Genomic DNA, 26328 nt, shown 5'->3' on the forward strand with positions numbered 1-26328 from the left:
GAGACAGGATATGAATCCTAGTCTGTCTGAAACTTGAGTCCATGTTCTTAACAATAAAGCTTTTAAAATTTCCTTTTTTAAAAAAAAATTGAAAAATCCAATAAGACACCAATGTTTATTTAAATTGTTAATTCATATTAAGTTTGCATATTTTTGGAAGGAAATATATATATAGGAAATATGGAAATATATAGGAAATACACACACGCACACACATAATATACACATATACCACTTATATTAACAGTGTTTTCAGTTTAGACAAATCGGCTTTTCCCCAAAATAATGAGTGACACCAAATCACTCTGCTAAAACCACCAGATTGTACAGAAGTACTAATAAAATGAAACCCATGGATACATAGAACAATGCATTTAATTCAGGTCAAAACAAATTAAGAAAATAGTTCTAATTCAACTATTTGAAAAAGTCTCATTTTTACCTCCCAACGTGCAGATTTGTTTCTGATGAAAAGAAATGAAAATCACTTTTTTCTTTCTTTCTCTTTCTCTCTTTTTCTGTTTCTCTCTTTCCTTCCTTCTTTGCTTCCTTCCTTCCTTCCTTCCTTCCCTCCCTCTTCTCTCTTTCTTTTTCCTTTCATCTTTCCTTTCAATTTAAAAGCTTGAGCTGGATATTAATATTGTCTTCTTTGATTTTCTAGTTTCACATTAAAATGAGTCAGTCATGTGATGTTTTCTGTTTTAAAAATACCTTCAACTACATTATTTTAAACTATCTCCAAAAAATTAATAATAATAATAATAATAATAATGAAATCGAAACAAATAGCCAAAACCCAAGAACTGGGCAAGAATGTTCTCATATCTTCTCAGCATTTGATGTGGTCATGGTTGTGAGCACCTGGACATATTTTACCGAATAGAAGGAATGAGCAGGGCTTCAAGTTGTACATATTCGTTGGCCTTCCCTCTCACCACAAAGAGTTTACCTATATTACCAACCTGATTACTATACCATTCCTCAAACTCTATAGTACCTAAGAGTTGGTTTACCTAGTCACCATCTCTTTTTCTTTCCACTGCAGGCTGGGCTCTGTTGGCCTTGAATCCGCAGTCCCCTATCCTACTGATGGAACCATTGCAACCGCCGTGGAGATTTGCCAGTGTCCACCTGGGTATTCTGGCTCCTCTTGTGAGGCAAGTTTGCAAGAATAAATCCTTGGCGCCTCCCAAGTTCCTTCAACATTGCTTTCAGTAAACCGTCCTCCATCAATGATGGCGCAAATAAATGATAGTGTTTTACTTAAAGAAGACGCTTGAGTGCCCAAAATCATGGCTTTCTAATAGAGCACCGCTCATATTACGTCATCTTGAAGTTATGTTTCTCTTTTGGATATTTTACCTTGCTACAGATGAAAATCTGAGGTTTCCCTAAGTGTTTATTTCCTATTTCATTGGTTGATAAAATAAGATGAATGATAGCAGAGTAATATTTAATATTTCAAAATAGTTTCCCTTCACTTCTACCTCAGCGCTTACCATGAATTAGCACTGTTTTCCCCTTTCCCTGTAGTTTCTAATCTTATGTACCATACTCTTGCTCTGCTTTATTCCTAAGAATGCCAAACCGCAAGCTTCTGAAGGATAGAATCTTTAAAACATCAAGATATAATACATGGAAGAAATACCGTGATCTGGAAAATTCCCTACATGCCTTTGATTCATTTCTTTGAGATATTCCTTGTTACCCCAGTATTCTAGATTTCTAATAAGATTAACATTTCTTACTTAATATCACAGTGTGTCGTTTTAAGGTAATAACTTTTATTTACTTCTACATACTTTTTCTTAGGTGGTTTGAAATTGGTTTCACTTGAAACCCAGTCATATAATGTAAACACAATTTTCCTGATAGAGGACATGGCTTGCAGATAAATAGGAGCTTAAATTCTTTAAAAATGGTGCCTTTAAGGAATCGTTTGAGTGTACCAAGATGTTCTACTTCAGCACACTATCCCATTATGCCATTTATAGAAATACTCTGGGCATTGCTTCGTCAGCTCTGTTGTACTCTGAAATAATGCATGCTTTTAGAAGATACATAGGATTCAGAGTCATCTTCGTGACAAATGTGTTTTCTTTAGCCAGGCTCAGATTCACCTATCTAGAAATAAAATGAAATGAAATTCGTTGATGTCCTTGCTTTTCCAAAATTCATCTCAAGAAGAGAAAAATAATTGTGGCAATAAATTGGCTCTGTCAACATTAATTTGATTTTTACATATAAAATATGTGCTGTATTTGATGAACCACATACTTTATGAAGAGCCCAGCAGTTTTTATTTCAAACCAGAAAGCTGTCTTTGAACCTTTAAGTTCCTATTTCAATTGGAAGAATGAACACCTTGATTCTATGCTTGTTTTACCACTTACCCCACATTTGTTTTCCCTAGTACTCTTCATCGTCTTTATGGAAGTTCCAAATACCTGTCGATACAAAATTAAATATCAGAATTGCTCAGTTGGCTAGGTTTTTTGTTTCTTCTTTCCTTTCTTCAAAAATATTTATTGTGAATCTTTGGTAAATTCTGCACTAGGTGCTGAAGGGATTATCAAGAAGATTACATCAAAATCCCCATCCTTAAAGAGCTAACAATCTGTTTAGGGAGACAGAACAAATACCTGTGAAAAATTGGATCACAGCACTATATAATTAAGGGACGGGTGAGTGGTACAGAACATAAGTGCAATAATCGTTCAAAGAGGTGAGCAGAGACAGGTGTCACTGAAAGTATCCTGCAGTGGAAAAACCTCAAATTGGAGGCTAAATAATGGTAACAATTAGGTGGGAAGAGAGAAGCACACGAGTATGAAAGAATCCAAACAAAACATCAGATGTTTAGACTTGCTCGCATTCATTCCTGTCCTTTCCTGATTTCATCTGCTTTTTACTGAGTTCATAAGGCCAGTCACATCAGCTTTGCTATCCCTAATATGCACAGACCTCTGCAACGCTGAGTAACCTACAAAGACCAGAATGTCTTCATGCTAGGTTGCCAAAAACCAGGTCAAACTACTCACTATAATATCATTCTCTTTTACTCTATTTGGGGCCACAGTGTTGATTCAAACCTTTTTTTTTTTTCTTCATTTCTACCTGACTTCTTATAAATCCCTCTGCAGTTTATCTTTCCAATTTTTCTTACACTCTTAGTACCATCATAATTCATTTCACTTCACAAGTGGGACAGGTGAAGAAGTGTAAGCAACATCTGGTACTGAAAAAATGTGTTTTAATTCAAATCTCAGTTTTTCCTTCTTTCTATATGATCAAAATAAAATTAACCACCTCATAGGAGTGTTCATACTTTTGTTTAGCTAATAGATGTTGATAATCATGCATTTTGACACAATCAAGACCCTTGGCATGGCTGATTAGGTGATCAACAACACAGGTATAGTCCCTACCCTCGAGGACATTACATTTGGTTGTAGGCTAGACAATATGCCGGAGAACATATTTAAATACGTGTAATAAGTGTCATGAAGAAAATGAACAAGGTGTCTCGATACAGCTACTAAGAATGGGCACAGGAAGAATAGATAAGAGGGGCTACTTTATAAAAGGTTTCAGGAAAGGCTGTCTGAAGTGATAGCATCTAAACTGGGTGTTGAAGAGTGAGAAGGGTGAGCTATGCAGAGAAAGCTGGAAGTGGCTTAGGAGGAAGTGGAAAGGAGCTTGGAGTCTGCAAGGACCTGAAAGAGGGCAAGGACGACTAGAACATAGTAAGCAAGGGAGAGAATAGCACGTGATGTGACTGGAGGAGCCAAACCATCCAGAGCTTTGTATGTATTATAATAATTGGGGATTCTATCCTAAGCATAATAGAAAATCATTAGAATACTTTAAGGAGGGTAGTGCCTTGATCTTAGTTTTCTTATTCGAAAAACTCTTTATGGCTACAGAGTGAAGAACATAATATAGGAAGGCAAGAATAAGAGGAAGAGTGGCTCATAGGCTACTGTGGTAGGAGACACTATTATGGTTTATGTTAGGATAATGGCAGGGGATGTAAAAAGATATGGGTTTACTCTATATTTTGATAGTATAACCAATAGGATTTATTGTAGATTACATACCAGAGCAGAGTTTAAAGAAGTAAGGAATTTAAGAATGAGTCATAGAGGTGCCTGGGTGGCTCAGTCAGTTAAGCGTCTGACTCCTGATTTCAGCTCGGGTCATGATCTCATGGTTCGTGGGGTCGACCCCCACATTGGGCACTGCACTGACAGTGCAGAGCCTGCTTGGGATTCTCTCTCTCTCTCTCTCTCTCTCTCTCTCCCTCCCTCCCTCCCTCCCCTGATCATGCTCACTCTCTCTCTTCTTCTCAAAATAAATAAATAAAACTTAAAAAAAAAGAAAGAAATGAGTCATAGATTACCAGTTGGAGCAATTGTATGCAAAGCCATTTACTAAGCTAAGGAAGACTGGGGAGGATTAGCAGTTGGCAGAAGATGGAATCAACAATCCATTTTAGAAATATTAGGTGTGAAAAGTGGAAACTAGATGTCAACTTTACAGTTGAATATGCACGTCCTGAACCTGGAATATCCGTCTGGTCAACAGATAAGCATTTGGAAGAGATCATCAACTATGGAGCTGAATAAAATTACCTAGGAGACAGTGTGAAGAGAAGGAGGAAAGCGATCAAGCCCCTAGGAGTTCTTGGCAATGAGAAGTTGGGTCAAAGCAGAGGAGAAAGCAAAAAGCTAATGTGGAAACATGGAGTTGAGATGGCATGGAAATTGAGAGCAGAGGGCATTTGAGGGAGAGAGGAGTCAACTAAGCCACATGTTGATGAGAGGTCAGATAAAATGCAGTCACAGAATGGTCTACCAGCTTTGGCTACCTGGAATGTGGTGGCATAGCCAAGGTCAGTTGTAATTGAGTGGTGATGGCACAAGACAGAGTAGAATGGAATGAAGCATGAGAGGGAAGTGAAGAAGAGAAGACTTTTTAGAGTAGTTTTACTGAGAAAGAAAAACAGGTAGGTAACTGGAAAGCTCTGAGATATTAAGGAAGTAATTTTGTCATATTTGTTAACTTTTAATGGGGATAGCAAATCATATTTTTGAGCTGATAGTAATGATCCAGTGGAAAAGGAAGGTATTACTGGTAGAGCCCAGAGAAAGAGTGTTGGAAAGATAACAGATAATGGAATGCAGATTATGAGTGTAGTAACTTCTCTCAGGAGAGGAAGAATTCTGCATGCCCTGCTCCACTGTTCCAGAAAAGAATATGGCAAATGGAGATATCGCTGATACTTACAGATTTGATGAGGCTGTGGTATGAGTAGGACATTTGCAGGGTATTAAAAGAAAAAAAAGCTCATTAATGACAATTCTATGAATATTTGTCCTGAAAACAGTAAGTCCGTTCTCTCTCTGTTATCAACACCCTTGGTTTCTACGCTCTTCTGGATATATGACTTCACCAGTTTTTAAAAATACGTATTGGAGAAGGAAATCTCTTCTACACTGAATCTAAGGTGGCAAAAAGTTTAATGTGGAGAAATTATTAGAAAGGGGCAAAAAAATCAACACCTTTCTTGTACTGCCCAAATTAAGAGGAAAGTCATTTTTGCTTTCCTTTCAGATGTGAAGTATCAGCAGACCCTTTTTTATGTGTTTGTTATTGATGTTCAAATTTAAGAACCTTCACACCCTGAGGCAGAAGGAACATTTCTAGCAGTACACAACACAATTCTATAAACTTTATTACTTCAGTGGTTTCTCTCTTGTTTCCATTTTCAACTGGAAAAAAAGGCCTTTTCATGATATATTACGTTGTAGTAAACCAGCCAGAAATATAATAAATCACCCACAAAATGAAATTAGAACTTGAGAGAGAACACAAGCTTCCAGAGGGCAGCAGTGTTTGCCCTCCCCCCCCCCCAGTTGTGCATCCCATACAGTTTGTAGTAACCCCCATGGAAGGGAAACTTAATTTAAAGAGTAACAGTGAACCTAGAGCTGATGGTGACATAAAGTTATTCTAAGGCCTGAATGTTTTTAATCAGAATTCCATTTTTGTATAATAAAGTGTTCCACACTTTTAAAAGGAATGATGAATGTAAGTAGACTTCTAGTAGAATAATGCAATAAAAATAAAATATCAAGGGAATATATGGTAAATGAATCATTTGCAAGTTTGAGAAAACGTAATAGGATGAGAATGAAAGATACGGACTCTTTGTGTGTAGACATCAGCTGTGTATGTGGGTCAAATGTAAGAGTGGGACACTACCTTTCTTCCGAATGATTGTAAAGTGACAGAATTAAGGGCAGTTCTGTGTGGGTGAGGGAATGTATTCCAGAAAATCGACATTCCTTTGGATGATATTAGGTACTCTCTTAGGCTAAGGTTCGCTGAAAGTCTTTTTATGTCTGCTGCTTTTTTTCAATACTTTTCCTTCTATTTTCCTGTCTGTGCTTTTTACTTTGAGACTGTCACATTTCAATTCTTTTTATCTCTTCTTTATTTTACCATTTCAGAAGAGACACCAAGCTAATGCTTCCTCTAATCTCATACCTGCCAATAATGCTAAGGTCAGTACAAAAGTCCCAAATGTCAGGAGGAATAGCTCTGTAGCAATGTTTCAATAGTAGCAACACTTTGATGAGCATGTTTGCTGAATTTGCTACCTAAATATTTCCCTTTAACAAACAAAAAAACAAACAAAAAAAACAAAACAAAACAAAACAAAAAAAACCTTAAGAAAAAAATCCCTGAGACTTGAAACCTTATCTTTCTTTCAGTCTTGTTGGCCTCGGCACAGACGAGTCAATGGCACTATTTTGGGTGGCATCTGTGAACCATGTCAATGCTTTGGCCATGCAGAATCTTGTGATGACATCACTGGAGAATGCCTGGTAAGTGCTTTCTCCTCTGGGGATGCTGATTGACAAGGCTGAAATCAGCTCAATAGGTCTGCAGGTCAATTACTACCTCTGGGACAAACACTTGAGTCAAGACGTGATTTGACAGGGATCTTTATATTGAATGGAGTTGGAAGCTGAGGATGCTCTTTCGTATGTGGTTTTCCTGACTAACAAGTATTAGGAGATGTTTATCCATATTAGTGTAAGACCTCAATTAGAATTAGATACATCATCATAAAATATAACTAATGACTGAGATACATATCTACCCTGAATGTATGTGGTTTCAATCCCTTCCATAAATCTACCAAAAATAGGCTGTATTTCCATAACAGAAAATGGTTTGTATCCCCATGATATGAAAAGTATAAAAATAACTTTTATAATAGACATAATTCAGTTTCTTCCACATTGAAAAAATGAGGGCATACTACACGATTTTTATTTTAAAATTTCAACATTTAAGTAAAAAAAAGTGTCATATGTAGGGATACCTCGGTGGCTCAGTTGGTTAAATGTCCAACTCTGGATTTTGGCTCATGTCGTGATCTCACAGTTTGTGAGTTTGAGCCCCATATTGGACTCCATGCTGACAGTGTGGAGGCTGCTTGGGATTCTCTCTCTTTCCCTCTTTTTACCCCTCCCCAGCTCTCTCTTTATCCCTTTCAAAGTAAATAAATAAACTTTTTAAAAATAAATGTCGTATGTAGATTAAAAAAATAATAAATATATGCACTACATATTCATCAAAGCTGCTTCTTCCAGCTACAAGGAAAGCCAAACTTTGAAGGAGAAGAAAAGCTCTCTGCAAAGGCCAGCACTTTCTACCTGCTAAGAAGCCTCTAGATTGGAGAATATACACCACATAGACCATCCTGATGAACTCAAGGGCATGTTAGTTTGATATTCTCTGACATGGCATGAAGCTTGAAACAACACTTCTCATTTCATTAGTCCTGCAGAAACACAATTTGAAACAGTGCCAATTTAGGAGGATATCATATTCTCATTTCCCTGTAGAATTTAAGGCAGACTCTGCTATCTTTATTTCTTAATGTTCTTTCTTCCTCTTGCTCAATGTTTCCCCCCTTTTCTTCCACTTAAAAGCTTCTGGGACAAACCCAAAATGAAAATTCAGGGCTTTGTCTCAATGTAATTTGGCATTTAGGTTTATTGATGCTCTTTCTGTTTTCTCTGTATAAGATTTGTTTAATTGCATTGCAGTATAAAGCACGATAGCCTTAATTTGTGGATCCGTAGATTTTTCCAATGGCATTTTTATGAATAGAAAGACTAAGCGATTTTCATTTTAATTATACCATGAGTCATTTAAAATGTACCTTGGGAAAAATATTGAGTTACCTTTAAACACTTTGCTAACATGCTCTAGGAACTATTCAGCGCAAAGCTGATATGGAGTTGCTTTCTTTAAACCTGAAAAAACAAAATAAATATATCATAATACCAGACTTATAATGTTTCTAATAGTAATATTTCATGTTAAATTCATTATGATTAAATCAGATAATGCTGTTGGTCCATTTGATTGTGTGACATAAGAATGAAAGCCCTATTTTTAGAATAAAATGTTTTCAGCATAATTTGGGGAGGAAGAAGGGAGGAAACAGCGATTATCTGAGAACTTCTGATGAAACCTAGTTTATTGACTCTGTTTTATGGACAGAAAAACAGGAATCCACCTTTAAATAACAGAAGGAGTCTTAGGGAAACAATAGAGATCGTGTCAATGGAAACAGAATCTGGTGTTTTCTGCATTTTCCATTATAGCTGGTTAATACTGGATCATGTAAGATATTTTCTGGAGACATTAAGATGCCTTTTATCTGAAATGATATTGATAACTAAGTGCTAATATCCCATTTTGAGCATATTGGTTCTGATTTGATCCACGAAGAGAAAAATATTTAAATGTTACACATTAAGGACATTTTTAAGGTTTACTTAACCCACATTTTATCTTCTTTATCAATTATGTATGCTTTTTCCGCTAGCATTACACAGAGAATTTATGAAATTTACAGATAAACTGCTTTTCAGTTAGCTTGGTTTGAAATATGATTAGAAATTAACTGAAATGGGGCGCCTGGGTGGCTCAGTTGGTTAAGCGTCCAACTTCGGCTCAGGTCGTGATCTCACGGTTTGCGACTTCCAGCCCCACATCAGGCTCTGTGCTGACAGCTCAGAGCCTGGAGCCTGCTTCCGATTCTGTCTCTCTCTGTCTCCCTCTCTCTCTGCCCCTCCACCCACTCTCACTGTCTCTCTCTCTCCCTCTCCCTCTCTCTCAAAAGTAAATAAACATTTAAAATTTTTTTAAAAAGAAAGAAATTACCTGAAATATATTTTTGATAGCAGATCAAAATCCAGACCTCTTTTATAGTGTGGGTCTATATAAAAAGGTCATTTTAACTCAAAGTACATTTGAAGTGACCCAGGAAACATTTAAAGCCACATGGAAAAATTGTATCCTTGACCTTCCTCACTGTTATTGTCCAATGTGCTATGAATGGACATTCGGGAATCACTTTATAGCAGGACACCTGTAAAAATAACCAGCCTGTCAGAGTGCACCTCTCATGTTTTCAGTTCTGATTTCCACTGTGTTGTTGCTTCATGCTGTTTTATAGTTTCAGTTGCAAAAACACTTGAGTGTTAGATTAATGTTATGATTTCCACAAAATGAAATACAACATTAGTAAAGGTAAGCAACTTCTGTAAGTTCTTTTTCTTTTAGATCAGGAGTCAAGGAAAAACAGCATGTGTAGGTTATGCAAGATTCCCAGTGGAGTTTTAGAAATACCATTTTAAACGTGGTTAAGATGATCAATTTTCTGATCTTATTTTTAAAACCCCTAAGTCTTTGAGAGATATGATTTGATCATGTCAATATGACAATATGCAAAGAATATTGCAAAAACAATGTAAGTTTTTAGTAACAGCCAACCTTAGTTAAATTTGAGGACTTGAAAGGAATTAGTATGAAGACGAAATCAAAGAGGGAAGCCTTCCTTCATGATCCATGCTTTATACATTCCATCTTAATATGCTGTTGTTTGCACAACTGTTAATAGTAAAGGTAGTCTCTGTGCTCTCTTTGGAAAGGCTTGCTAAATGCATTTGAGAGACAATTTAAAGTACCTTGGAGAAAAACCTATTTTCAAGTATCGCGAGATTAACTAAAGAATTATCTATTCGCTTGTAGTTGATGAGACTGCCATGAGATTTCAGAGCTTGAAAACTTCATAATTCATAGGCTTGAACTTTCTCATTTTATAAAATGTGAGAAATGCAGAGTGTTAAATGATTGGTTTTAATTTCATATCTTCTATTCAATAAAGAATCTATTCCTCTCTCCAAGGTATTTAACAGGTTTTGTTTAAAACCATGTATTTATGGGGCCCCTGGGTGGCTCAGTCGGTTCAGCATCCGACTTCGGCTCAGGTCATGATTTCGCAATCTGTGAGTTCGAGCCCCACGTCGGGCTCTGTGCTGAAAGCTCAGAGCCTGGAGCCTGCTTTGGATTCTGTGTCTCCTTCTCTCTCTACCCCTCCCCTGTTTGCATTCTGTCTCTCTCAAAAATAAATAAACATTGGAGTGCCTGGGTGGCTCAGTCGGTTAAGCGTCTGACTTCGGCTCAGGTCATGATCTCGCGGTTTGTGAGTTTGAACCTGCGTCGGGCTCTGTGATCACAGCTCAGAGCCTGGAGCCTGTTTCAGATTCTGTGTCTCCTTCTCTCTGACCCTCCCACACTCGCAATCTGTATCTCTTTCTCTCTCTCAAAAATAAAGATTAAAATTTTTAATTAAATAAATAAGCATTTAAAAATTTAAAAGAAATAAATAAAATAAAACCATATATTTATTTGCGTTTCTATTAAATCAATTTACTACATGTAATTAAAATGAGCTTCTTTAAAACTATACTGATATAGGGGCGCCTGGGTGGATCAGTCGGTTAAGCGGCCGGCTTCGGCTCAGGTCATGATCTCGTGGTCCGTGAGTTTGAGCCCCGTGTCGGGCTCTGTGCTGACAGCTCAGAGCCTGGAGCCTGCTTCAGTTTCTGTGTCTCTCTCTCTCTCTCTCTCTCTCTGTCTCAAAAATAAATAAACGTTAATATATATATATATATATATATATATATATATATATATACATATATATATATACACACACACATATACATATATACATATATATGTATATATATCAGTATATATATATGTATATATATCAGTATATATATACATATATATATTATATCAGTATGATATACATACTGATATAATACATACTGATATAATATATCAGACCTTTCATTAAATTAGGCTGGCCATTCCAAAAGTCAACCAAATTTGATGAATATTTACTTTATCTTTAAAATGAGTGTATATTTTAGCGATTTCTTATACATATTTAATTACTGATCATAAAAATAAGGATTTTGTACCCCTAAGCTCTGATGAACTCTTTTCAACATGAGAAAAATATAATTTCATATAGTTGTAAAAATAAAAATGTATTTCAGTCATAATGAATCCATACTGGATGTTTTTTTAAAAGGAATTAGGTATATTTTATTGAAGAAGTTAGGTTTACATGACGCCAAAGCATTAAAATTTATCAAATTGTGCTATTGAAAGATTTATAGACAATCCCAGTGTTTGGTTCACTGAATTGTTCATCTTTTGTGAACACAGTCTGAGTTGATAAGTGTACTTTAATATGAAGAAATCAAGATACAAATTATTTTATTTTGATTTTTTATCTTTGAAGAGGACATAACCAAACATTACTACTTTGAAGAAAAATGCAGTTTCATTAAAAATAAAAAATGTTGGAGAGATTGTTAGGCGCCTTGTGGTTTCATTATATATTAGAATACATTTAAACATGTTTCAATATTCTCATTGTTTAATTATGAGCCAGGCAGGCCCCTCACAGATGTAATACATTAGAGCATTGTCCCAATCATCAGAGCCCACTGGGGTCCAAATTAATCTCTGAGGTAAGAGGATCATCGTTCCAGAGCATTCGTATGAGTAGCCACTATCCTCATTAAATCACCAATTTTAAGCTGAGCAATGGACTTTTACCTAGAAGCAGCTACGATTTCCATGAGACATATGCTATTAGGACTCTGTGACTATGCACATGTACACACGCATGCATGATCACATGTATTTCCTTATGAAAAACATCGAAAAGTAAAGAAAAAAGGAAATAAGATTTAGAATGAAAAAAAGGTATAATGAATTTCAGTTGTTTTTTATTAAGCATGCGTATGCTGAGACTGGCGTGTAGTTCATAAGCTACATATTAATTATCAATGCTATTTCCCAGCTGTAAAATTGACCATTTAATGTGGAAAATTATTCTTCCTGGCAGGGAATAGACTAATAGCTCTGTAGAACAATTTTGGGTAATATATTGATGCTTGAGACCAACATAATAAACTCTGATGTGTGTTTCTTCCTCAGAACTGTAAGGATCACACAGGTGGCCCATACTGCAATAAATGTCTTCCTGGTTTCTATGGTGATCCTACTAAAGGAACCTCTGAAGACTGTCAGCCCTGCGCCTGTCCACTCAATATCCCATCCAATAAGTGAGTCACAAACTTACCTCCAGTGATTTGGGCATCCAGTTCCCCAAGTGCATTTATGATATAAAATGTTTCTTTCTCTTACCACACATAAATAAGTAACGAATAAATGGGTGACTTTCTCTGGAAGGTAATACCAGTTTTTCTAGATATAAAATGTTTAAAGTTGTGGCTATTTATTCTACAGAATTTTTAATATCTGAGTTCTAGTCCTGTGATTTAATGTATGAGATAGAACTAAAATATAATGTCTAAAGCAACTATAAAGGACAGACATATTTTATACAAATATATATACGTGCCCACATGTACACATACATACATGCACGCATGTCTTCATGCTGTAACAAAAAAAGCCAATAACACTGGGGTGCCTGGCTGGCTCAGTGGGAGAGCAGGTGACTCTTGATCTTGGGTTTGTGAGTTCAAGCCCCACATTGGGTATAGAGTTTACTTTAAATAAATAAATAATGTATACATATACTTTTAAAAGATCACTAACACAAATATTGCTCATTTGGATCCCAGTCTCACACTATTTATTTATGAATCTTGGGCAAGTCACCAACTCCTAGAAAAGGTAAAGTAAAAGATCAGTCTAGCTGATCTTTAAGCACCCGTCCTATCCTTTGGTTATCACACAGTTTATCATATTATCATATATGATATATATCAGTTTATCTTTCTTTTTTAATATATTTTTTAATGTTTTATTTTATTTTGGTGAGATAGAGAGACATAGTGCAAGCAGGGGAGGGGCAGAGAGAGAGGGAGACACAGAATCCGAAGCAGGCTCCAGGCTCTGAGCTGTCAGCACAGAGCCCGACGTGGGGCTTGACCCGCAAAGTGCAGGATCATGACCTGGGCTGAAGTCAGCGCTTAACCGACTGAGCCACCCAGGTGCCCCTATCAGTTTATCTTTCTAAAATAGTTACAGCAGTAAGAACTATATTTAAACTATATGAATATTGAAATATGGGTGATAATAAGCACTTTATATAAACTAAATATTTTAAAAGTTTAATGAAAACTTGATTCAGTTTTTCCAGTCATCTAGTTTTTATTCTTTATGTTTAAAATTTTTTCTAATGGGACACCTGAGTGGCTCAGTCAGTTAAGTGCCTGACTCTTGATTTCAGCTCAGGTCATCATCTCACAGTTCATGAGATTGAGGCCCGTGTCGGACCCCATGCGGAGGGCACAGAGCCTGCTGGGATTCTCTCCCTCTTTCTCTGCCCCTCCTCAATTTGCTTACACATGTGTTTTCTCTGTCTCTCAAAAATAAATAAATAAACTTTAAAAAAATAAATAAAAATTAAAAAATAAAAATGTTCTACTTTCATCTAGAAAAATAACCTTGCAATCTTGCAGAAGACGTTTATTTTTTACATTTTTTCCGTGTTTATTTATTTTGAGAGAGAGAGAGAGAGAAAGAGAGAGAGAATGAGCTGGGGAGGGGCAGAGAGAAAGGGAGAGAGAGAATCCTAAGCAGGCTCCAGGCCCAGAGTAGAGGCTGAGGCGGGGCTCCATCCCATGAACCCTGAGATCATGACCTGAGCTAAAATCAAGAGTCGGACACTTTACCAACTGAGCCACCCCGATGCCCCAGGAAAAGACTTTGAAAAGTATGTATTTTGTCTGCCTCTTCCCCTTCCCTTTTAGGGGACTACTCTATTCCAGCTGCTCTAATGCTCATTCTGTCCAAGTGGCCCCCCTTAAGCAAATGCCTAAGCAAAACCTTGAATCATAATTTTTTTTTATCTTAATGGGGGCATACTACATCGAGCCAAAACCAATGTTTTTGTACTAGTAAAAATTGTAAATAATGAGTTTACAAGTTTACAAGTTTAAATAAGTTTAAACTCATTGTAAATAATGAGTTTACAAGTTTAAGTGAAAGGGATTTTTTTTGGAGACTTCTTAAAGGTAAGTTTAGTGCTTAATAATGTTCCTATTATATTAGGCACTTTCCAGCTATTTCTAAATGCTGTGATAATGCCTGAAGAGCTTACATTTTTAGTGATTTTTAAAAAAATTCTGTCAGCTGTAGTCTTTTAATCTAAAGGTGTTATCAAATTGGTCATATTTTGAGTGAGGTCTTATCCAACACACTGCTAATGAAAATAGTCTTTTGTTAGAGTCAATGAATACTATGAGCTAAAGACTTTGAGAATAATTCTGTCATTAAGTTTAAAATCCTCATTGGAATTGTGATTTCTACTTTTCAGCCCACATGAAATCCTTTTCCTTCTCTCCAACAATCCACCTCCTTCAGAATTTTACACCTTAGTCATTGGAATAAAAAAAGAGAAAGCATTAATATTTAATAAAAGCAGACTAATTAGGTATAGCACTACACATTCCAATAAAGTAAATATTAGTCCCATTTTATAGATTAAGAAAAAATGCTCCAAGTGGGAAAATACCATTATGGAACCAATTCTGGAACTACATTTCCTTGATTGAAATGCTAAGTTCTAAACTTTCTAGCTGTGTGACTCAGACAACATTACTTAAACTCTCTGTGTCTCAGTTATTTCATCATTAGTTGTGATAATAGGACTTTCTTATAGGATTGTGAGAATTTCGTAAATTAAAATACACTAAGCATTTAAAATAATGATTTGACATGCTATGTCCAAGACAAGTACTGGTTATTATTAAATAACTTGCTTAGAGTCATATATTAAAGAAAGTATCAGGGGTTCCTGGGTGGCTCAGTTGGTTAAGCATCTGACTCTTGATTTTGGCTCAGGTCATGATCCCAGGGTCCTGGGATCAAGCCCCGTGTCATGCTCTGTGCTGACAGTGCAGAGCCTGCTTAAGATTCTCTCTTTCTCCCTCTGTACTGCTCATGTGCACATTCCCAAACTCTCTCTCTCTCTCTCTCTCTCTCTCTCTCTCTGCCTCTCTCTCAAAAATAAAATAAAGTATCAGAGTTGGAATTTTAAGTTTAAAGTCAGTGTACTTTCCAATCCTCTGCAATCTACATTGAGGATTTCTTTAAAAATCACACTGCATTCAGTTTTAGTGATAACATTAAAAACAATTAAATGAGCAGTTGGGTTAATGTATATTAGTGATCAAAACCTTTCCAGAGTTTAGGGTGCAAGCTTGGGTGGACACAAAACTAAAGATCCTTTGGCATCCAAAGGGTGTCAGTGAAGCGGAAAAAGGCAAAAGGGAAATCTACCGGAAAATAATAAATATAGGAGAACAAATTAAATTCCTTCATAATCAATGGTGAGTCCTCCCTATGCTGGCTGTAATATAACATGATCCTTGTTTGCTGGTGTACTTGTGAAGGGTTAGAGGACCTGCTCATTCACTGTGGCTGAATGAAATTCTCCTGGACTAGCCAATATACTAGAAACTCATTGCTCATTACTCACTTTCACTGAGGAAAATGGAGGGATTATATTTGGTCACTCATTTATGTGCACTCCTTCTCAGGCAAAATGTCATAGGTGTTAGCCAACCTATCAATCCAGCAGTCCTGCCACTGATTGTATAGTGTGAATCTTAGTCTAATACATTTGGAGAATTATGTCATTGATTGGACATGGGTTTATCCTCCAGTCTGACCAACATTACTATAAATGCAGAGGAGGCATTCATGGCCCATCCTTCTCTGTTTGCTGTACTTCTACTTTAATTTTAATAATAGGTTCTAATTGTGTTATTGAAAGAAAAAAGAAAGTCAGTGTCACCATCCATCAGTGACAAAAGGATTGGGTCCCCGTTACAAGGATGGTACTTCCTCAAGTATGTGTATTCCAATTTGGTATAATTATGCAGATCTTGACTTAAACAAATAATAAAGACAACTCAATAGCATCAGCGACACCAAGTATTTAAAGATCCTTCAATTTTTGAGATACCTTTACTTACATTAAATAATTATTAAATTATTAAATAATAATTTTATCATTAGAAGTAGAACTGAGAATAGACCTGTCGTAAATTTTAGCTTTAAATACAGAATTTTTATAAATAGAAAGAGGAGAGAGTGATAATCCACTTACTTTAAAAATACTAGTTCTGTGTTTAGAGTTATAAAGACTTAAATTTAGGGGTGCTTGGGTGGCTCAGTTGGTTAAGTGTCCAACTTCGGCTCAGATCATGATCTTGCAGTCCATGGGTTCGAGCCCCGCACTGACAGCACTGGAGATTCCGTGTCTCCTACTCTCTCTGCCCCTTTCCTGCTCACACTCTACCATTCTCTCCCTCAAAAATAAACATTAAAAAAAAATTAAAGACCTTTAAATTTAAAACAGCTTGGAAAATTAACATAGTTTATCTGTGCAATTGTGAATAGAAAAATCCATTGTAATCTAATAACCTGAAATGTTTTATTTTTAAATCACTAAATAATGGGACAGTTAGGGAAACTCTTCATTTAAAAAAAAATTTTCAAACGTCATTACTATTATAATCTGACTTGAAAACTCTGATGAATAAATTCAATATTCACAAATAAGCCAGAAGATGGGATTGAAATTCTCACAGGTTATTCAGAAAAAAAAATTCAGCTAAAGGTTGCTGCAACCTTCATCTAGAAGTATGAAGCTTGGTGATAGTTTTGCTTTGGTGATTTATCTATTTAATCCTTGATCATAAATCTTATAGATCACAAGCATTTTGGCTCCAAATTTCTTAGATAATATTGCTAAATAAATCAAATATGTAGGGAGATAGAGATCGATTGGTATAATTATTATGATATATGAATACAGACAAGCATATAATATTTAAATTATACATATATATCAACTTCATCAACTACTTAGTGTCCACTTTTGCTCAGGCTTCTCATCTTGGTGATGTATATATTTTAGCTACAGATCGTAACTAGGTATTAAAATTTATCTTTAGAGAAGCAAATAAAAGTGTAAATATTTCAATGTTTTATATTCATTAATTTCTGGCATCATGTAGCTTATGAATTAAATATAATATGAAAGAGATACATGAATGCCTACCTTTGAACACTTAGAATATGTTTGAATAGATAATATTATTGAAACCATTTATATCATAAAATTCATATCATTTTGAATGCTACTTCTTTGTATGCATCAGGAATGCTAAAATTCAAGGTTTTAAAAGAATGGAACACTTCTAGAACTGACTTTGGGGCTCACTGAAAAGACTATATTGAATTATGGCTGTTAAAATTAATAGTTAATAGAGAATTATAAATATTCCAAGACAAGAGGTAAATTTAAGGGAATATTTAGCAACATTATGTAGAAATTTTATAGTGTGTTAAATGTTCTAGAGCACTTTTGTACACATTGTTTTATGTCTACATGAGCAGTTATGATGTATTTTACTCGTCCCTTATACCAGAAGGAAGAACTGCACTCTAGAGAAATTAAAAGGCCTCGATCGTGATCATTACAGCTTGCTTGTGGCAGAACCAGTGTTAGAATCTATATATTCCGATTCACCTCTCTGTGCTTCTTCTGATGGGGCTATAGAAATCAAAACAATTACTGGGGCACCTGGGTGGCTCAGTTGGTTAAGCATCCGACTCCAGCTCAGGTCACAATCTCACAGTTCGTGAGTTCGAGCCCCACATCAGGCTCTGTGCTAACAGCTTGGAACCTGGAGCCTACCTCAGGTTCTGTGTCTCACTCTCTGTCTCTACAACCATCCCCCAGCTGGCTCTCTGTCTCTCTCTCAAACAATTAATTCATTTTTTCATTAAAAAAAAAGAAATCAAAACAATTACAAAGACATTGAAAAGAAGCAAGAAAAAAAAAAGAAAGAAAAGAAAATTAACAAACCTTCATGTTAGACAAACTGCAAATGTTCATCATAAATGATTCTAGGGTTTGGCGACAGTTATGATAATGCAAATGTTCGGGATTAGAATGTGTTGAGAAAGTGCAGGTTTAATTAACAAGTAATTAAATACCTTAAAATTGAAACAAATCAACATATTTTGGCAGAAACTTCTAAGGTGTTATTAAATTGCAGCTACAACTTAATGTGACACTTTACAGAGAACTTGCTCTCGTACTTTATCAGTACGAAAGGCTTTACTAGGTAGAACGTAGTCTCTCATTTGGCTGCATGAGAAACTCAAGTTAAAGAAAAAAATTGCATCCAAAGACACAGAGAATAACCCAAAACCTAATTACAAAATCCAGTTGTAGACATTAAATAAGATTTCATACTATTTGAAGGTAATTAAAGAAATATGTGTTTGCTTAATGGTTCTCCTAAGAATAAAAACAGAGATCATTGACCTGAAAGGAGGAAACCTTACAAGGACACTTCAGAATTTCATGTGGCCCAAACCACACCCATGAAGTAAATGAGTTTTCCCTTTGTTTTTCTCCCTTCCTCTCAAAGCTCTGCTCCATGGCCCGTGGTGACGGGGTCGTCTTATGGCCCTTTCCGCAGTAGCTTCCTCACTGACACACACATCTTGTCCTCTGGTTTCTCTTTCCTGACCTGAATGTTCCAGGTTACGGTTCGTTAGCGGGAGTCCTGCTCCCCTATTGTGTATGCAAACATAGAGCATGCCCTGATTTTGTGGCCCTGATTTTATAATGATGGAGATTTCATGCCAGTGGCAAAAGGAGTGGTTATTTCATATCACATCACAGACCGGAGAGACAATGCAGTTCCCTCTTGCGTCAGCTGTAAGAAAGCTCAAAGCCATATGCTGACTGCCACTTTCAAATAAACATACCTTATGATACGAATTTTGTGTTCTAAATACACCCTTCATTTTATCTTATGTTTAAGTGGCTTTTTTCTCTTTAACCTTTATTGCATCATTTTATCTTAATGTATATATTTTGATAGGTAGAATTAAATTCTTCTTGGAACAAGGCCAATTGTATCTTTCTGTTCATATGCACGTATGCTAGCACAAACACATCTATTCACATACATATTCATACATATACATACACATATTACATACTTATAAATAGATCCTTATAAGAATCTATTCAACCAACTATTAAGAAAGACTATTTCAGGGCACCCGGCTGGCTCAGTGGTTAAGCATCTGACTTCGGCTCAGATCATGGACTCATGGCCCACATGTTTGAGCTCTGCGTCGGGCTCTGTGCTGACAGCTCAGAGCCTGGAGCCTGCTTCGGATTCTACGTCTCCCTCTCTCTCTCTCTCCCCCCTCTCATGCTCTGTCTCTCTCTCTCTTTCTCTCTCAAAAATAAATAAACATTTATATATATACATATATACACACACACACACACACACACACACACACACACATAAAGAAAGACTATTTCAAGGGGCACCTGGGTGGCTCAGTCAGTTGAGCAGCAACGTGGTTTCTGCTCAGGTCATGATCTCATGGTTGGTGGGTTCGAGCCCTGCATGGAACTTCATGCTCACAGCATGGAGCCTACTTGGAATTCTGTCTCTCTGCAACTCCCGTGCCTGCTTGCTGTCTCTCTCAAAATAAAGAAAGAAACATTAAAAAGAAAAGAAAAAAGAAAAGAAAGACTATTTCCATGTGCAGACCCTTACTATCTAGTCCACTGGTAGCTTCTCATCTTCCTCCTATTTGTGGAAAATGCCCGCTGTTCTTGGATTGCCTGTGTCTTCCGCGGCATGAAGTGGATAATTCAGGAAGCAGAACACTCTCTCTGCTGGTGTAGAGCCAGCCAACTAGTGTTAAATGACATAATCTTGGAATCACTTAAAAGCAACAATGATCTCACAGTTCCCTCTTTCTGTCACAGAAGAGTTAGCTTCATTTTTTGGCCAAAATCAGTGTCAAGTTGCTTGCTGCCGTTGCCAAAACAAATTTCGTATGCGTTTTTGTTGTACGTATTCCTTTCTCCTTCTCATTTTAGTTTTGTTGTCGAAAGTCCTCTTCTCCATAGCTATAACTGTAATAACAGCAGTAAGGGAGTGAGCCCTCAGTTTAGACTGTTTAAAGAATATTGAGTTCTGTTTCATTTAAAATTGTTTAATGTTTATTTATTTTGGAGAGACAGAGAGACAGAGTACAAGCAGGGGAGGGGCAGAGAGAGGGGGAGACACAGAATCTGAAGCAGGCTCCGGGCTGAGCTGTCAGCATCTAGAGCCTGGTGCAGATCTTGAACCCATGAAACGTGGGATCATGACCTCGGCTGAACTTGGACCCTTAACTGACTGAGCCACCAGGCGCCCCTGAAATCCGTTTTATTTAGATGCATCATGTCAAGTACGTATATTACCAAAAGTTTCAACATATTTAATTCTTATCAGTAGAATGATGCTGTCTGGTTAGAGGGAGAAGAGAATGTCAGATTAGGAATGAGAAGTCCTGGGTCCGATGCTCAAGTCTCCTGGATACCAGCAATGACCTTGGGCAAGACAAATGATGCCTGCTGCAATCCATTTATAAGATTTTGTGAAAATGTGATAAAATTGTTTGTAAAAGCACTCTGAAAATGCAAAGAGCTAGTCAAATCTAATATATCGTTATTCCTTAAGATTTTTCCTGAAAAGGTGTTGATTTTTGTCAGTGGGTACATTTTACTTTACTTCTGTTGGTTTTAACTGACACATGAATATATTTAAGAATTTGAAATCTATTTTATGGTTTTACAGTGTCAGAAACCCTGTCAAGCACCTTTGACATGACTTATGGTAAACTAATTTAGGATTTTAAAAAATAGTTGGCATGATTTTCTTTCAATCACTGTAGTCCCACATGAGTGGGAAACCTAGGGCTTCTCGTTAGAGTCACTTTGTCCCTAGATGATGAGACAGTTATAGAATGCCAATTTTAAAATAAGACATACATGTGTTCTAGAGATTTGTCAAAATCCAGTCCTCCCTTTTCTGTCTGAAAACAATAGCAAATCACGAGGTGAGGAAGGAAAAAAAAATCTGTTTCTTTCCATTTTTACATGTGCCTGTTTTCTTTAATGCAGTCACTCGCCTGCCAAGAAAATCACTCATGGCGAGGTCCTTTTAGGTCACGGGTGACAAGTGCCAGGCTGCTCTCTAAAAGATGGCCCTCTTCTTACAGAACACAGGCTGGCTGTGACTTGGTTCCACTCTTTCTGGCAGTCACCACAACCCCCTCATGTGGAGTCTTTTATCTGGGTAATATTTATAAACTCAAGGTACCCCAAACCAGGCGTTGCCCCCCCCCTTGCCTCAACACATTCATTGTGATTCTCCACTGAGTTGAAATCTTTTAAATGCTAGAACTACTCGGTTCTAATAGCTTCCTACTATAAAAAAAAATATATTAAATCTTTGCAGGACTGCTATGAGTTAAGCCAGAAGAACATTATTCAGAAGTAGTACCTGTGATCTGACCTGCACAAAAGTTAAGAAAGTAGTCCAAAGTCATTCAAGTGTCAGGAACAGAACAAGATCGAGACTTGCATTGTTTACTTTGTTGTTCACTCCTTAATTCATTTAGCCATCAAGCAAGCCTCTACTGAATCGTCCTGTCATATATAATAGAAAAATAAATCTATTTAGGGAAAACATAATGGGAGAAAGATTAATTGGGGGCATTTTGTTTTAAAATGGCAGAGCAGCAGAAATCACAGAATTCAGAATGCTTCATAGGTCTTCAGAGAGTGATTGTATCAATCTTGGGGTAAGGGTTCCTGCCTGAGAGATGTCTCTCACAAGGCAGAGAAGTATGCCGTAGTTGTACCTGCTGTTGAAGGCTAAAGCTGGCATGTAACTCTGTAATTACTGTGCTGGTTCCTAATTTGGTGTTCCATTCTGTTACTTCAGATCCAAACTGGAAATATGTACAAAAAGAGAGATAAACCTTGGAACATGCCAGAAGATGTAGAATGGCAAGGCTTTTTTGTTTTTGTTTTTTTTTTTTTTTTTTTTTTTGGATTGCTTGGTTTTATTGTAAATTTAAGCAGAATATGCATGCTTTATCTCTTCTGAAAACTTTTTGGAGGATTTCATCTGTGTAAACAGCAGACCTATGGGTCCACATGGGCAGCAGCTCGCACACATGCATGCACACACACACACACACACACACACACACACACACCCATGGAACCAATGCTGAAAGTAGAAAACCACCATTATTTCCAAGATCCCATACTGAGTTTTCCAAAATCTCTAACAGATTTTTCTGGGCTGCTTCAAATTCAGAAGGATTTGGCTAGAAAGCATACGATGCCGCGTCTTGCCGGGCCTGGGGTAACCCTAAAAGGCAACTGTGCGGTGTCACTTGTTACTGATGATCACAGACCCACAACAGCCAAAAGTCAGTTAATAACATGCCACAAGGCTGCTGCTCTCCACTGGGCTACATCCACGTGTGCAGAAATAGTAATGTCATTTCATCCTCGACTGGCCAGACCCTCATCTCCATCTGTGAGACGAGAATGACCAGCTTGTACCCTTTTGTCACAGCAGTTCTGGAGAAAGAGAAATGAAAATATGCTGCTAATGACATTGTGTATGTGCTTCTTCCTTGTCTCTGTTGTTTCCCAACAACATCCACATAGCTTTAGCCCGACGTGCCATTTAGACCGAAGTCTCGGATTGATCTGTGACGCATGCCCTGTCGGGTACACAGGACCACGCTGTGAGAGGTAAGCCTGTACCACACTGTCTTTCAACATGATTTCTACCTTGGGAGCTATAAAACCAGAGGCATTATCATCCTTTGTACTAGTTCAGAAAAGCCGCCACACTTGGTGAGGTGAAATCAAGTTTCTCACTGCATGTGTCAAACCAATGCATTTTGTTTTTATAGTTTATTTATTCTCTAGAAATTGCTCTATAAATCTCCATTCACTCAGAGAATGTTTGATTAATGTTTTAATCTTAAAGGGTAAGCATTAACCTACAGTCTTCCTAGAAAGTATTGCTCAAGTGGAAAGTCATGCACTTTAAGATTTATCTTACTGTCTATGGTGGCACCATTTATTTTTCATAATTAAATTTTTGTTCTTAAAATGTGGCTTAAATGTGTGGTTCATAGTTCAGCAAGTGGCCTATAATTTACCTTAAATATATTTGAAAATAGAAATAAAATGTGATTTATTATTGTGATTTATATCCCCCTCTAAGTACTTCTAAGCCAGTATTTTAATTCCTGGTGATTTTATCGGGTTGCTTTGCAGTGGAACCTATAGATAGCATTTTATGTAATTTGTGTGATTATTTTTCTCCTGAAACACTTGTGAAGGAAAGATTCTTCTGTATTTCAGTCTCATTATAAAAATGGTAGAAAATTCTCCCTTGATATCATTGACAAGTACACCAACATCTCTCTGGTTTTAGCACTGAAAATAGTCCCCTTTGCTGCCATCACTGGGGTGTGGGGACAGCAGAGGAAGTGACCTGCTTTCAACAAGGCGAACACCACAGAGGGCTATTTCCGCCTATCCTTTTCTGTCCTTTTGTCCCCCTATTTCAACCAGGCTGCATAAAGTTAATGAAGCAGGAGCCAATCACCCAGAGAGGATTTAGTCAACAGCTAGCAGTCTGCGGACAAAGTGCCCATCACAGTTCCCAGCAGCAACAAGTACTATTTGTGAGCATGGCAACATCTGTAAATTAGTAATGGAAGAATAGAACTGAAATAAGGATGATTTATTTGCAACTGAGAAACTGGAGACCTTTGTGTTAAGAAAAAAAAAAAAGGAGGGCACATGTATATTACTTACTATAATAGCAGAACATATCATGGCCAAGACAGATTTACATCAAATGCCTAACCCCACCTTGGGTCACTAGAGGCAACCTTTTTTTTAGCAACTGGAAAATGACAGCTACTCTTTCATAAAATGCCATTAAATCCCACTTATCTAGGTGACCATAGTCTCTGATGTATTTGTATTACTTCGCTTCATGCTCCGTGTTTTCCATACATAGCAGATGATAATTTTTGAATCACCTACAATTTGAAATTCTACATTTTATTTAACAAACGTCAGTTCAGCAACTGCCATGTGCCAGACATGGGACTAGACATAGGATCTAAACAGATGCAATCTACCACCCTCACCTTCAAGCAGCTCACATATTTCATGTGGATAAGAATGGTTGACTGTATTCTGGAGACAGTTCTAATCTGAATCATAAAAACTACCAAGGAAGGAAACACCTCACAGTAAGCATGATTTTCTGTTTAAAAAGAAAATGGAAATGGGCATACATAGCTTATCAAATGGCATATCTTATCTCCAAGTTTTTCAGCCAAAATAATGTTAAATTGTTATTATACAGAAGATGGAATATTATATTTTTCTAGCCAGAATTTGGGTTAGGGTTTTTCAGGAATATTTAGGGTTTCTCATTTCTCTGTATTTATATGAGCTTAAAAGTCCATTATTAGATGGATCCAAAATATTAGGAGAAACATTTTTGGGGATGTTCAGGCTGAAGTAGAAGGAGGGGAGAATAAGGGTCAGAGTAAAAAGGAGATACTGGTTGCATTGAAAATCTTGTAATCAAACCCATTCTGTAACTGATTGGTGTAATCAGTTTGTGCACATCATCTACATAAAATCAGCATTGGAGAACTGGAGCAGTGTTTCCCAAACCGTAGATGTTTTTGGAATAGAGTTCTGTGATCACACAAGTAAAAGTGCCTATTAGCATGTTGAAAGTTCTGACATGTCCTGGATGGAAGAAATCTGTTTAATGTGTTTAAATCAACCTTTTCTTTTCCTTTCTTGAAGTGTATCTGATGAACATCTTTACATTAGTTTCACGTATGCAATATAGTGATTCAACAAGTCTATGTATTATGCTCTAACTCAGCATTTTCTAATCTTGTGTGCCCATAAATTCCTGATTTTTAAAATCTATAGTAAAAATGTATCTCAGGTGGACAGGAATTATAATTTTATATTCTTTATCTCAATTTAATTTCTATTTTGAGACCAAATCTCCATATGTGGGAGCTGTGAGAGCTTGGAAACATAATCTCAGTCACATAAACTTTAAATTTTCTCACTGTTATATACCAATTATTTCTCAATTGTAAAAATTTGTCTTTTTTCTCTTCTCCCCATCTCCCAGGCTTGAACCAAAGTTCTAACAAGTTTACTTAGTACCAAGAAGCTTGAATGCTTGAGTGAATGTGTGGGTGTGGCTTGTGTGTGGGTGTCGCTGAGTGTTTGGCTATGAGTTTGTATGTGTCTCTGTGTGTGTGTGTGTCTGTGTGTGTGTGTGTGTGTGTGTATGTGCATGTGTTTGGCTATGAGTTTACGTGTGTGTCTGTGTGTGTATCTCTGTGTGTGTTGGCTATAAGTGTGTGTGTGTGTTTGGGGCAAAGGACAGATGGTGAGCCAATCAGTCCTGAGTAGTTCATCAAAGCATATTTCTTCTGACTTCTTCCTTTTTCTCGTCCTCCTGACCACCTTTCCCTTCAGACCTAATCACTGGGCACCACTGTACCACTTGTGTGGGTACAGGACTCACTCTGCTGCTTTCACTCTACCCTAGGACCCACCAACGCTATTCTCATCCTTTCTCCTCCACCTGCCTTTCCCGCTTCATCCCATTTTCTGTTGGGGGATGAACTACAGCAGGAAGGGCCACATTCATAGAAATGGTGACTTTTAGAGCCCAAAGTCCAGAAGATTCCTGTGTTTCTGCTTTGGTCCTTGTCAGACCCCTTCACTCAGTCATGTAGCACAATGGTCTTGCTGCTAGAATTGAGGGAATGAAAACAATCATGAACAAGAGGACGGCAAAACAAGATATGACAAAATATTGACTAGTCTCTTTTTTTGAGTTGACACACAATGTTACATTAGTTTCAGGTGTACAACACAGTGATTCAACAACTCTATACATTATGCTATGCTCACCGCCA

The 26328-nt window shown here is 36.9% G+C and overlaps 1 protein-coding gene across 2 annotated transcripts in view; it reads left to right on the plus strand.

Annotated features, from left to right (window-relative positions):
- Positions 1-26328, plus strand: part of LAMA2 (laminin subunit alpha 2) — a 613797-nt gene that overhangs the window by 344225 nt on the left and 243244 nt on the right. For both annotated transcript variants that reach the window (XM_078447300.2, XM_078447301.2), the window contains exons 15-19: positions 1046-1157; positions 6516-6569; positions 6780-6893; positions 12397-12524; positions 23003-23089. In XM_078447300.2, the coding sequence (XP_078303426.2) occupies positions 1046-1157; positions 6516-6569; positions 6780-6893; positions 12397-12524; positions 23003-23089 (495 nt within the window). The remainder of the gene's footprint in view (positions 1-1045; positions 1158-6515; positions 6570-6779; positions 6894-12396; positions 12525-23002; positions 23090-26328) is intronic.

Source organism: Panthera onca, chromosome B2, assembly GCF_046562875.1.
Source record: "Panthera onca isolate mPanOnc1 chromosome B2, mPanOnc1 haplotype 2, whole genome shotgun sequence".
Lineage (NCBI taxonomy): Eukaryota > Metazoa > Chordata > Mammalia > Carnivora > Felidae > Panthera > Panthera onca.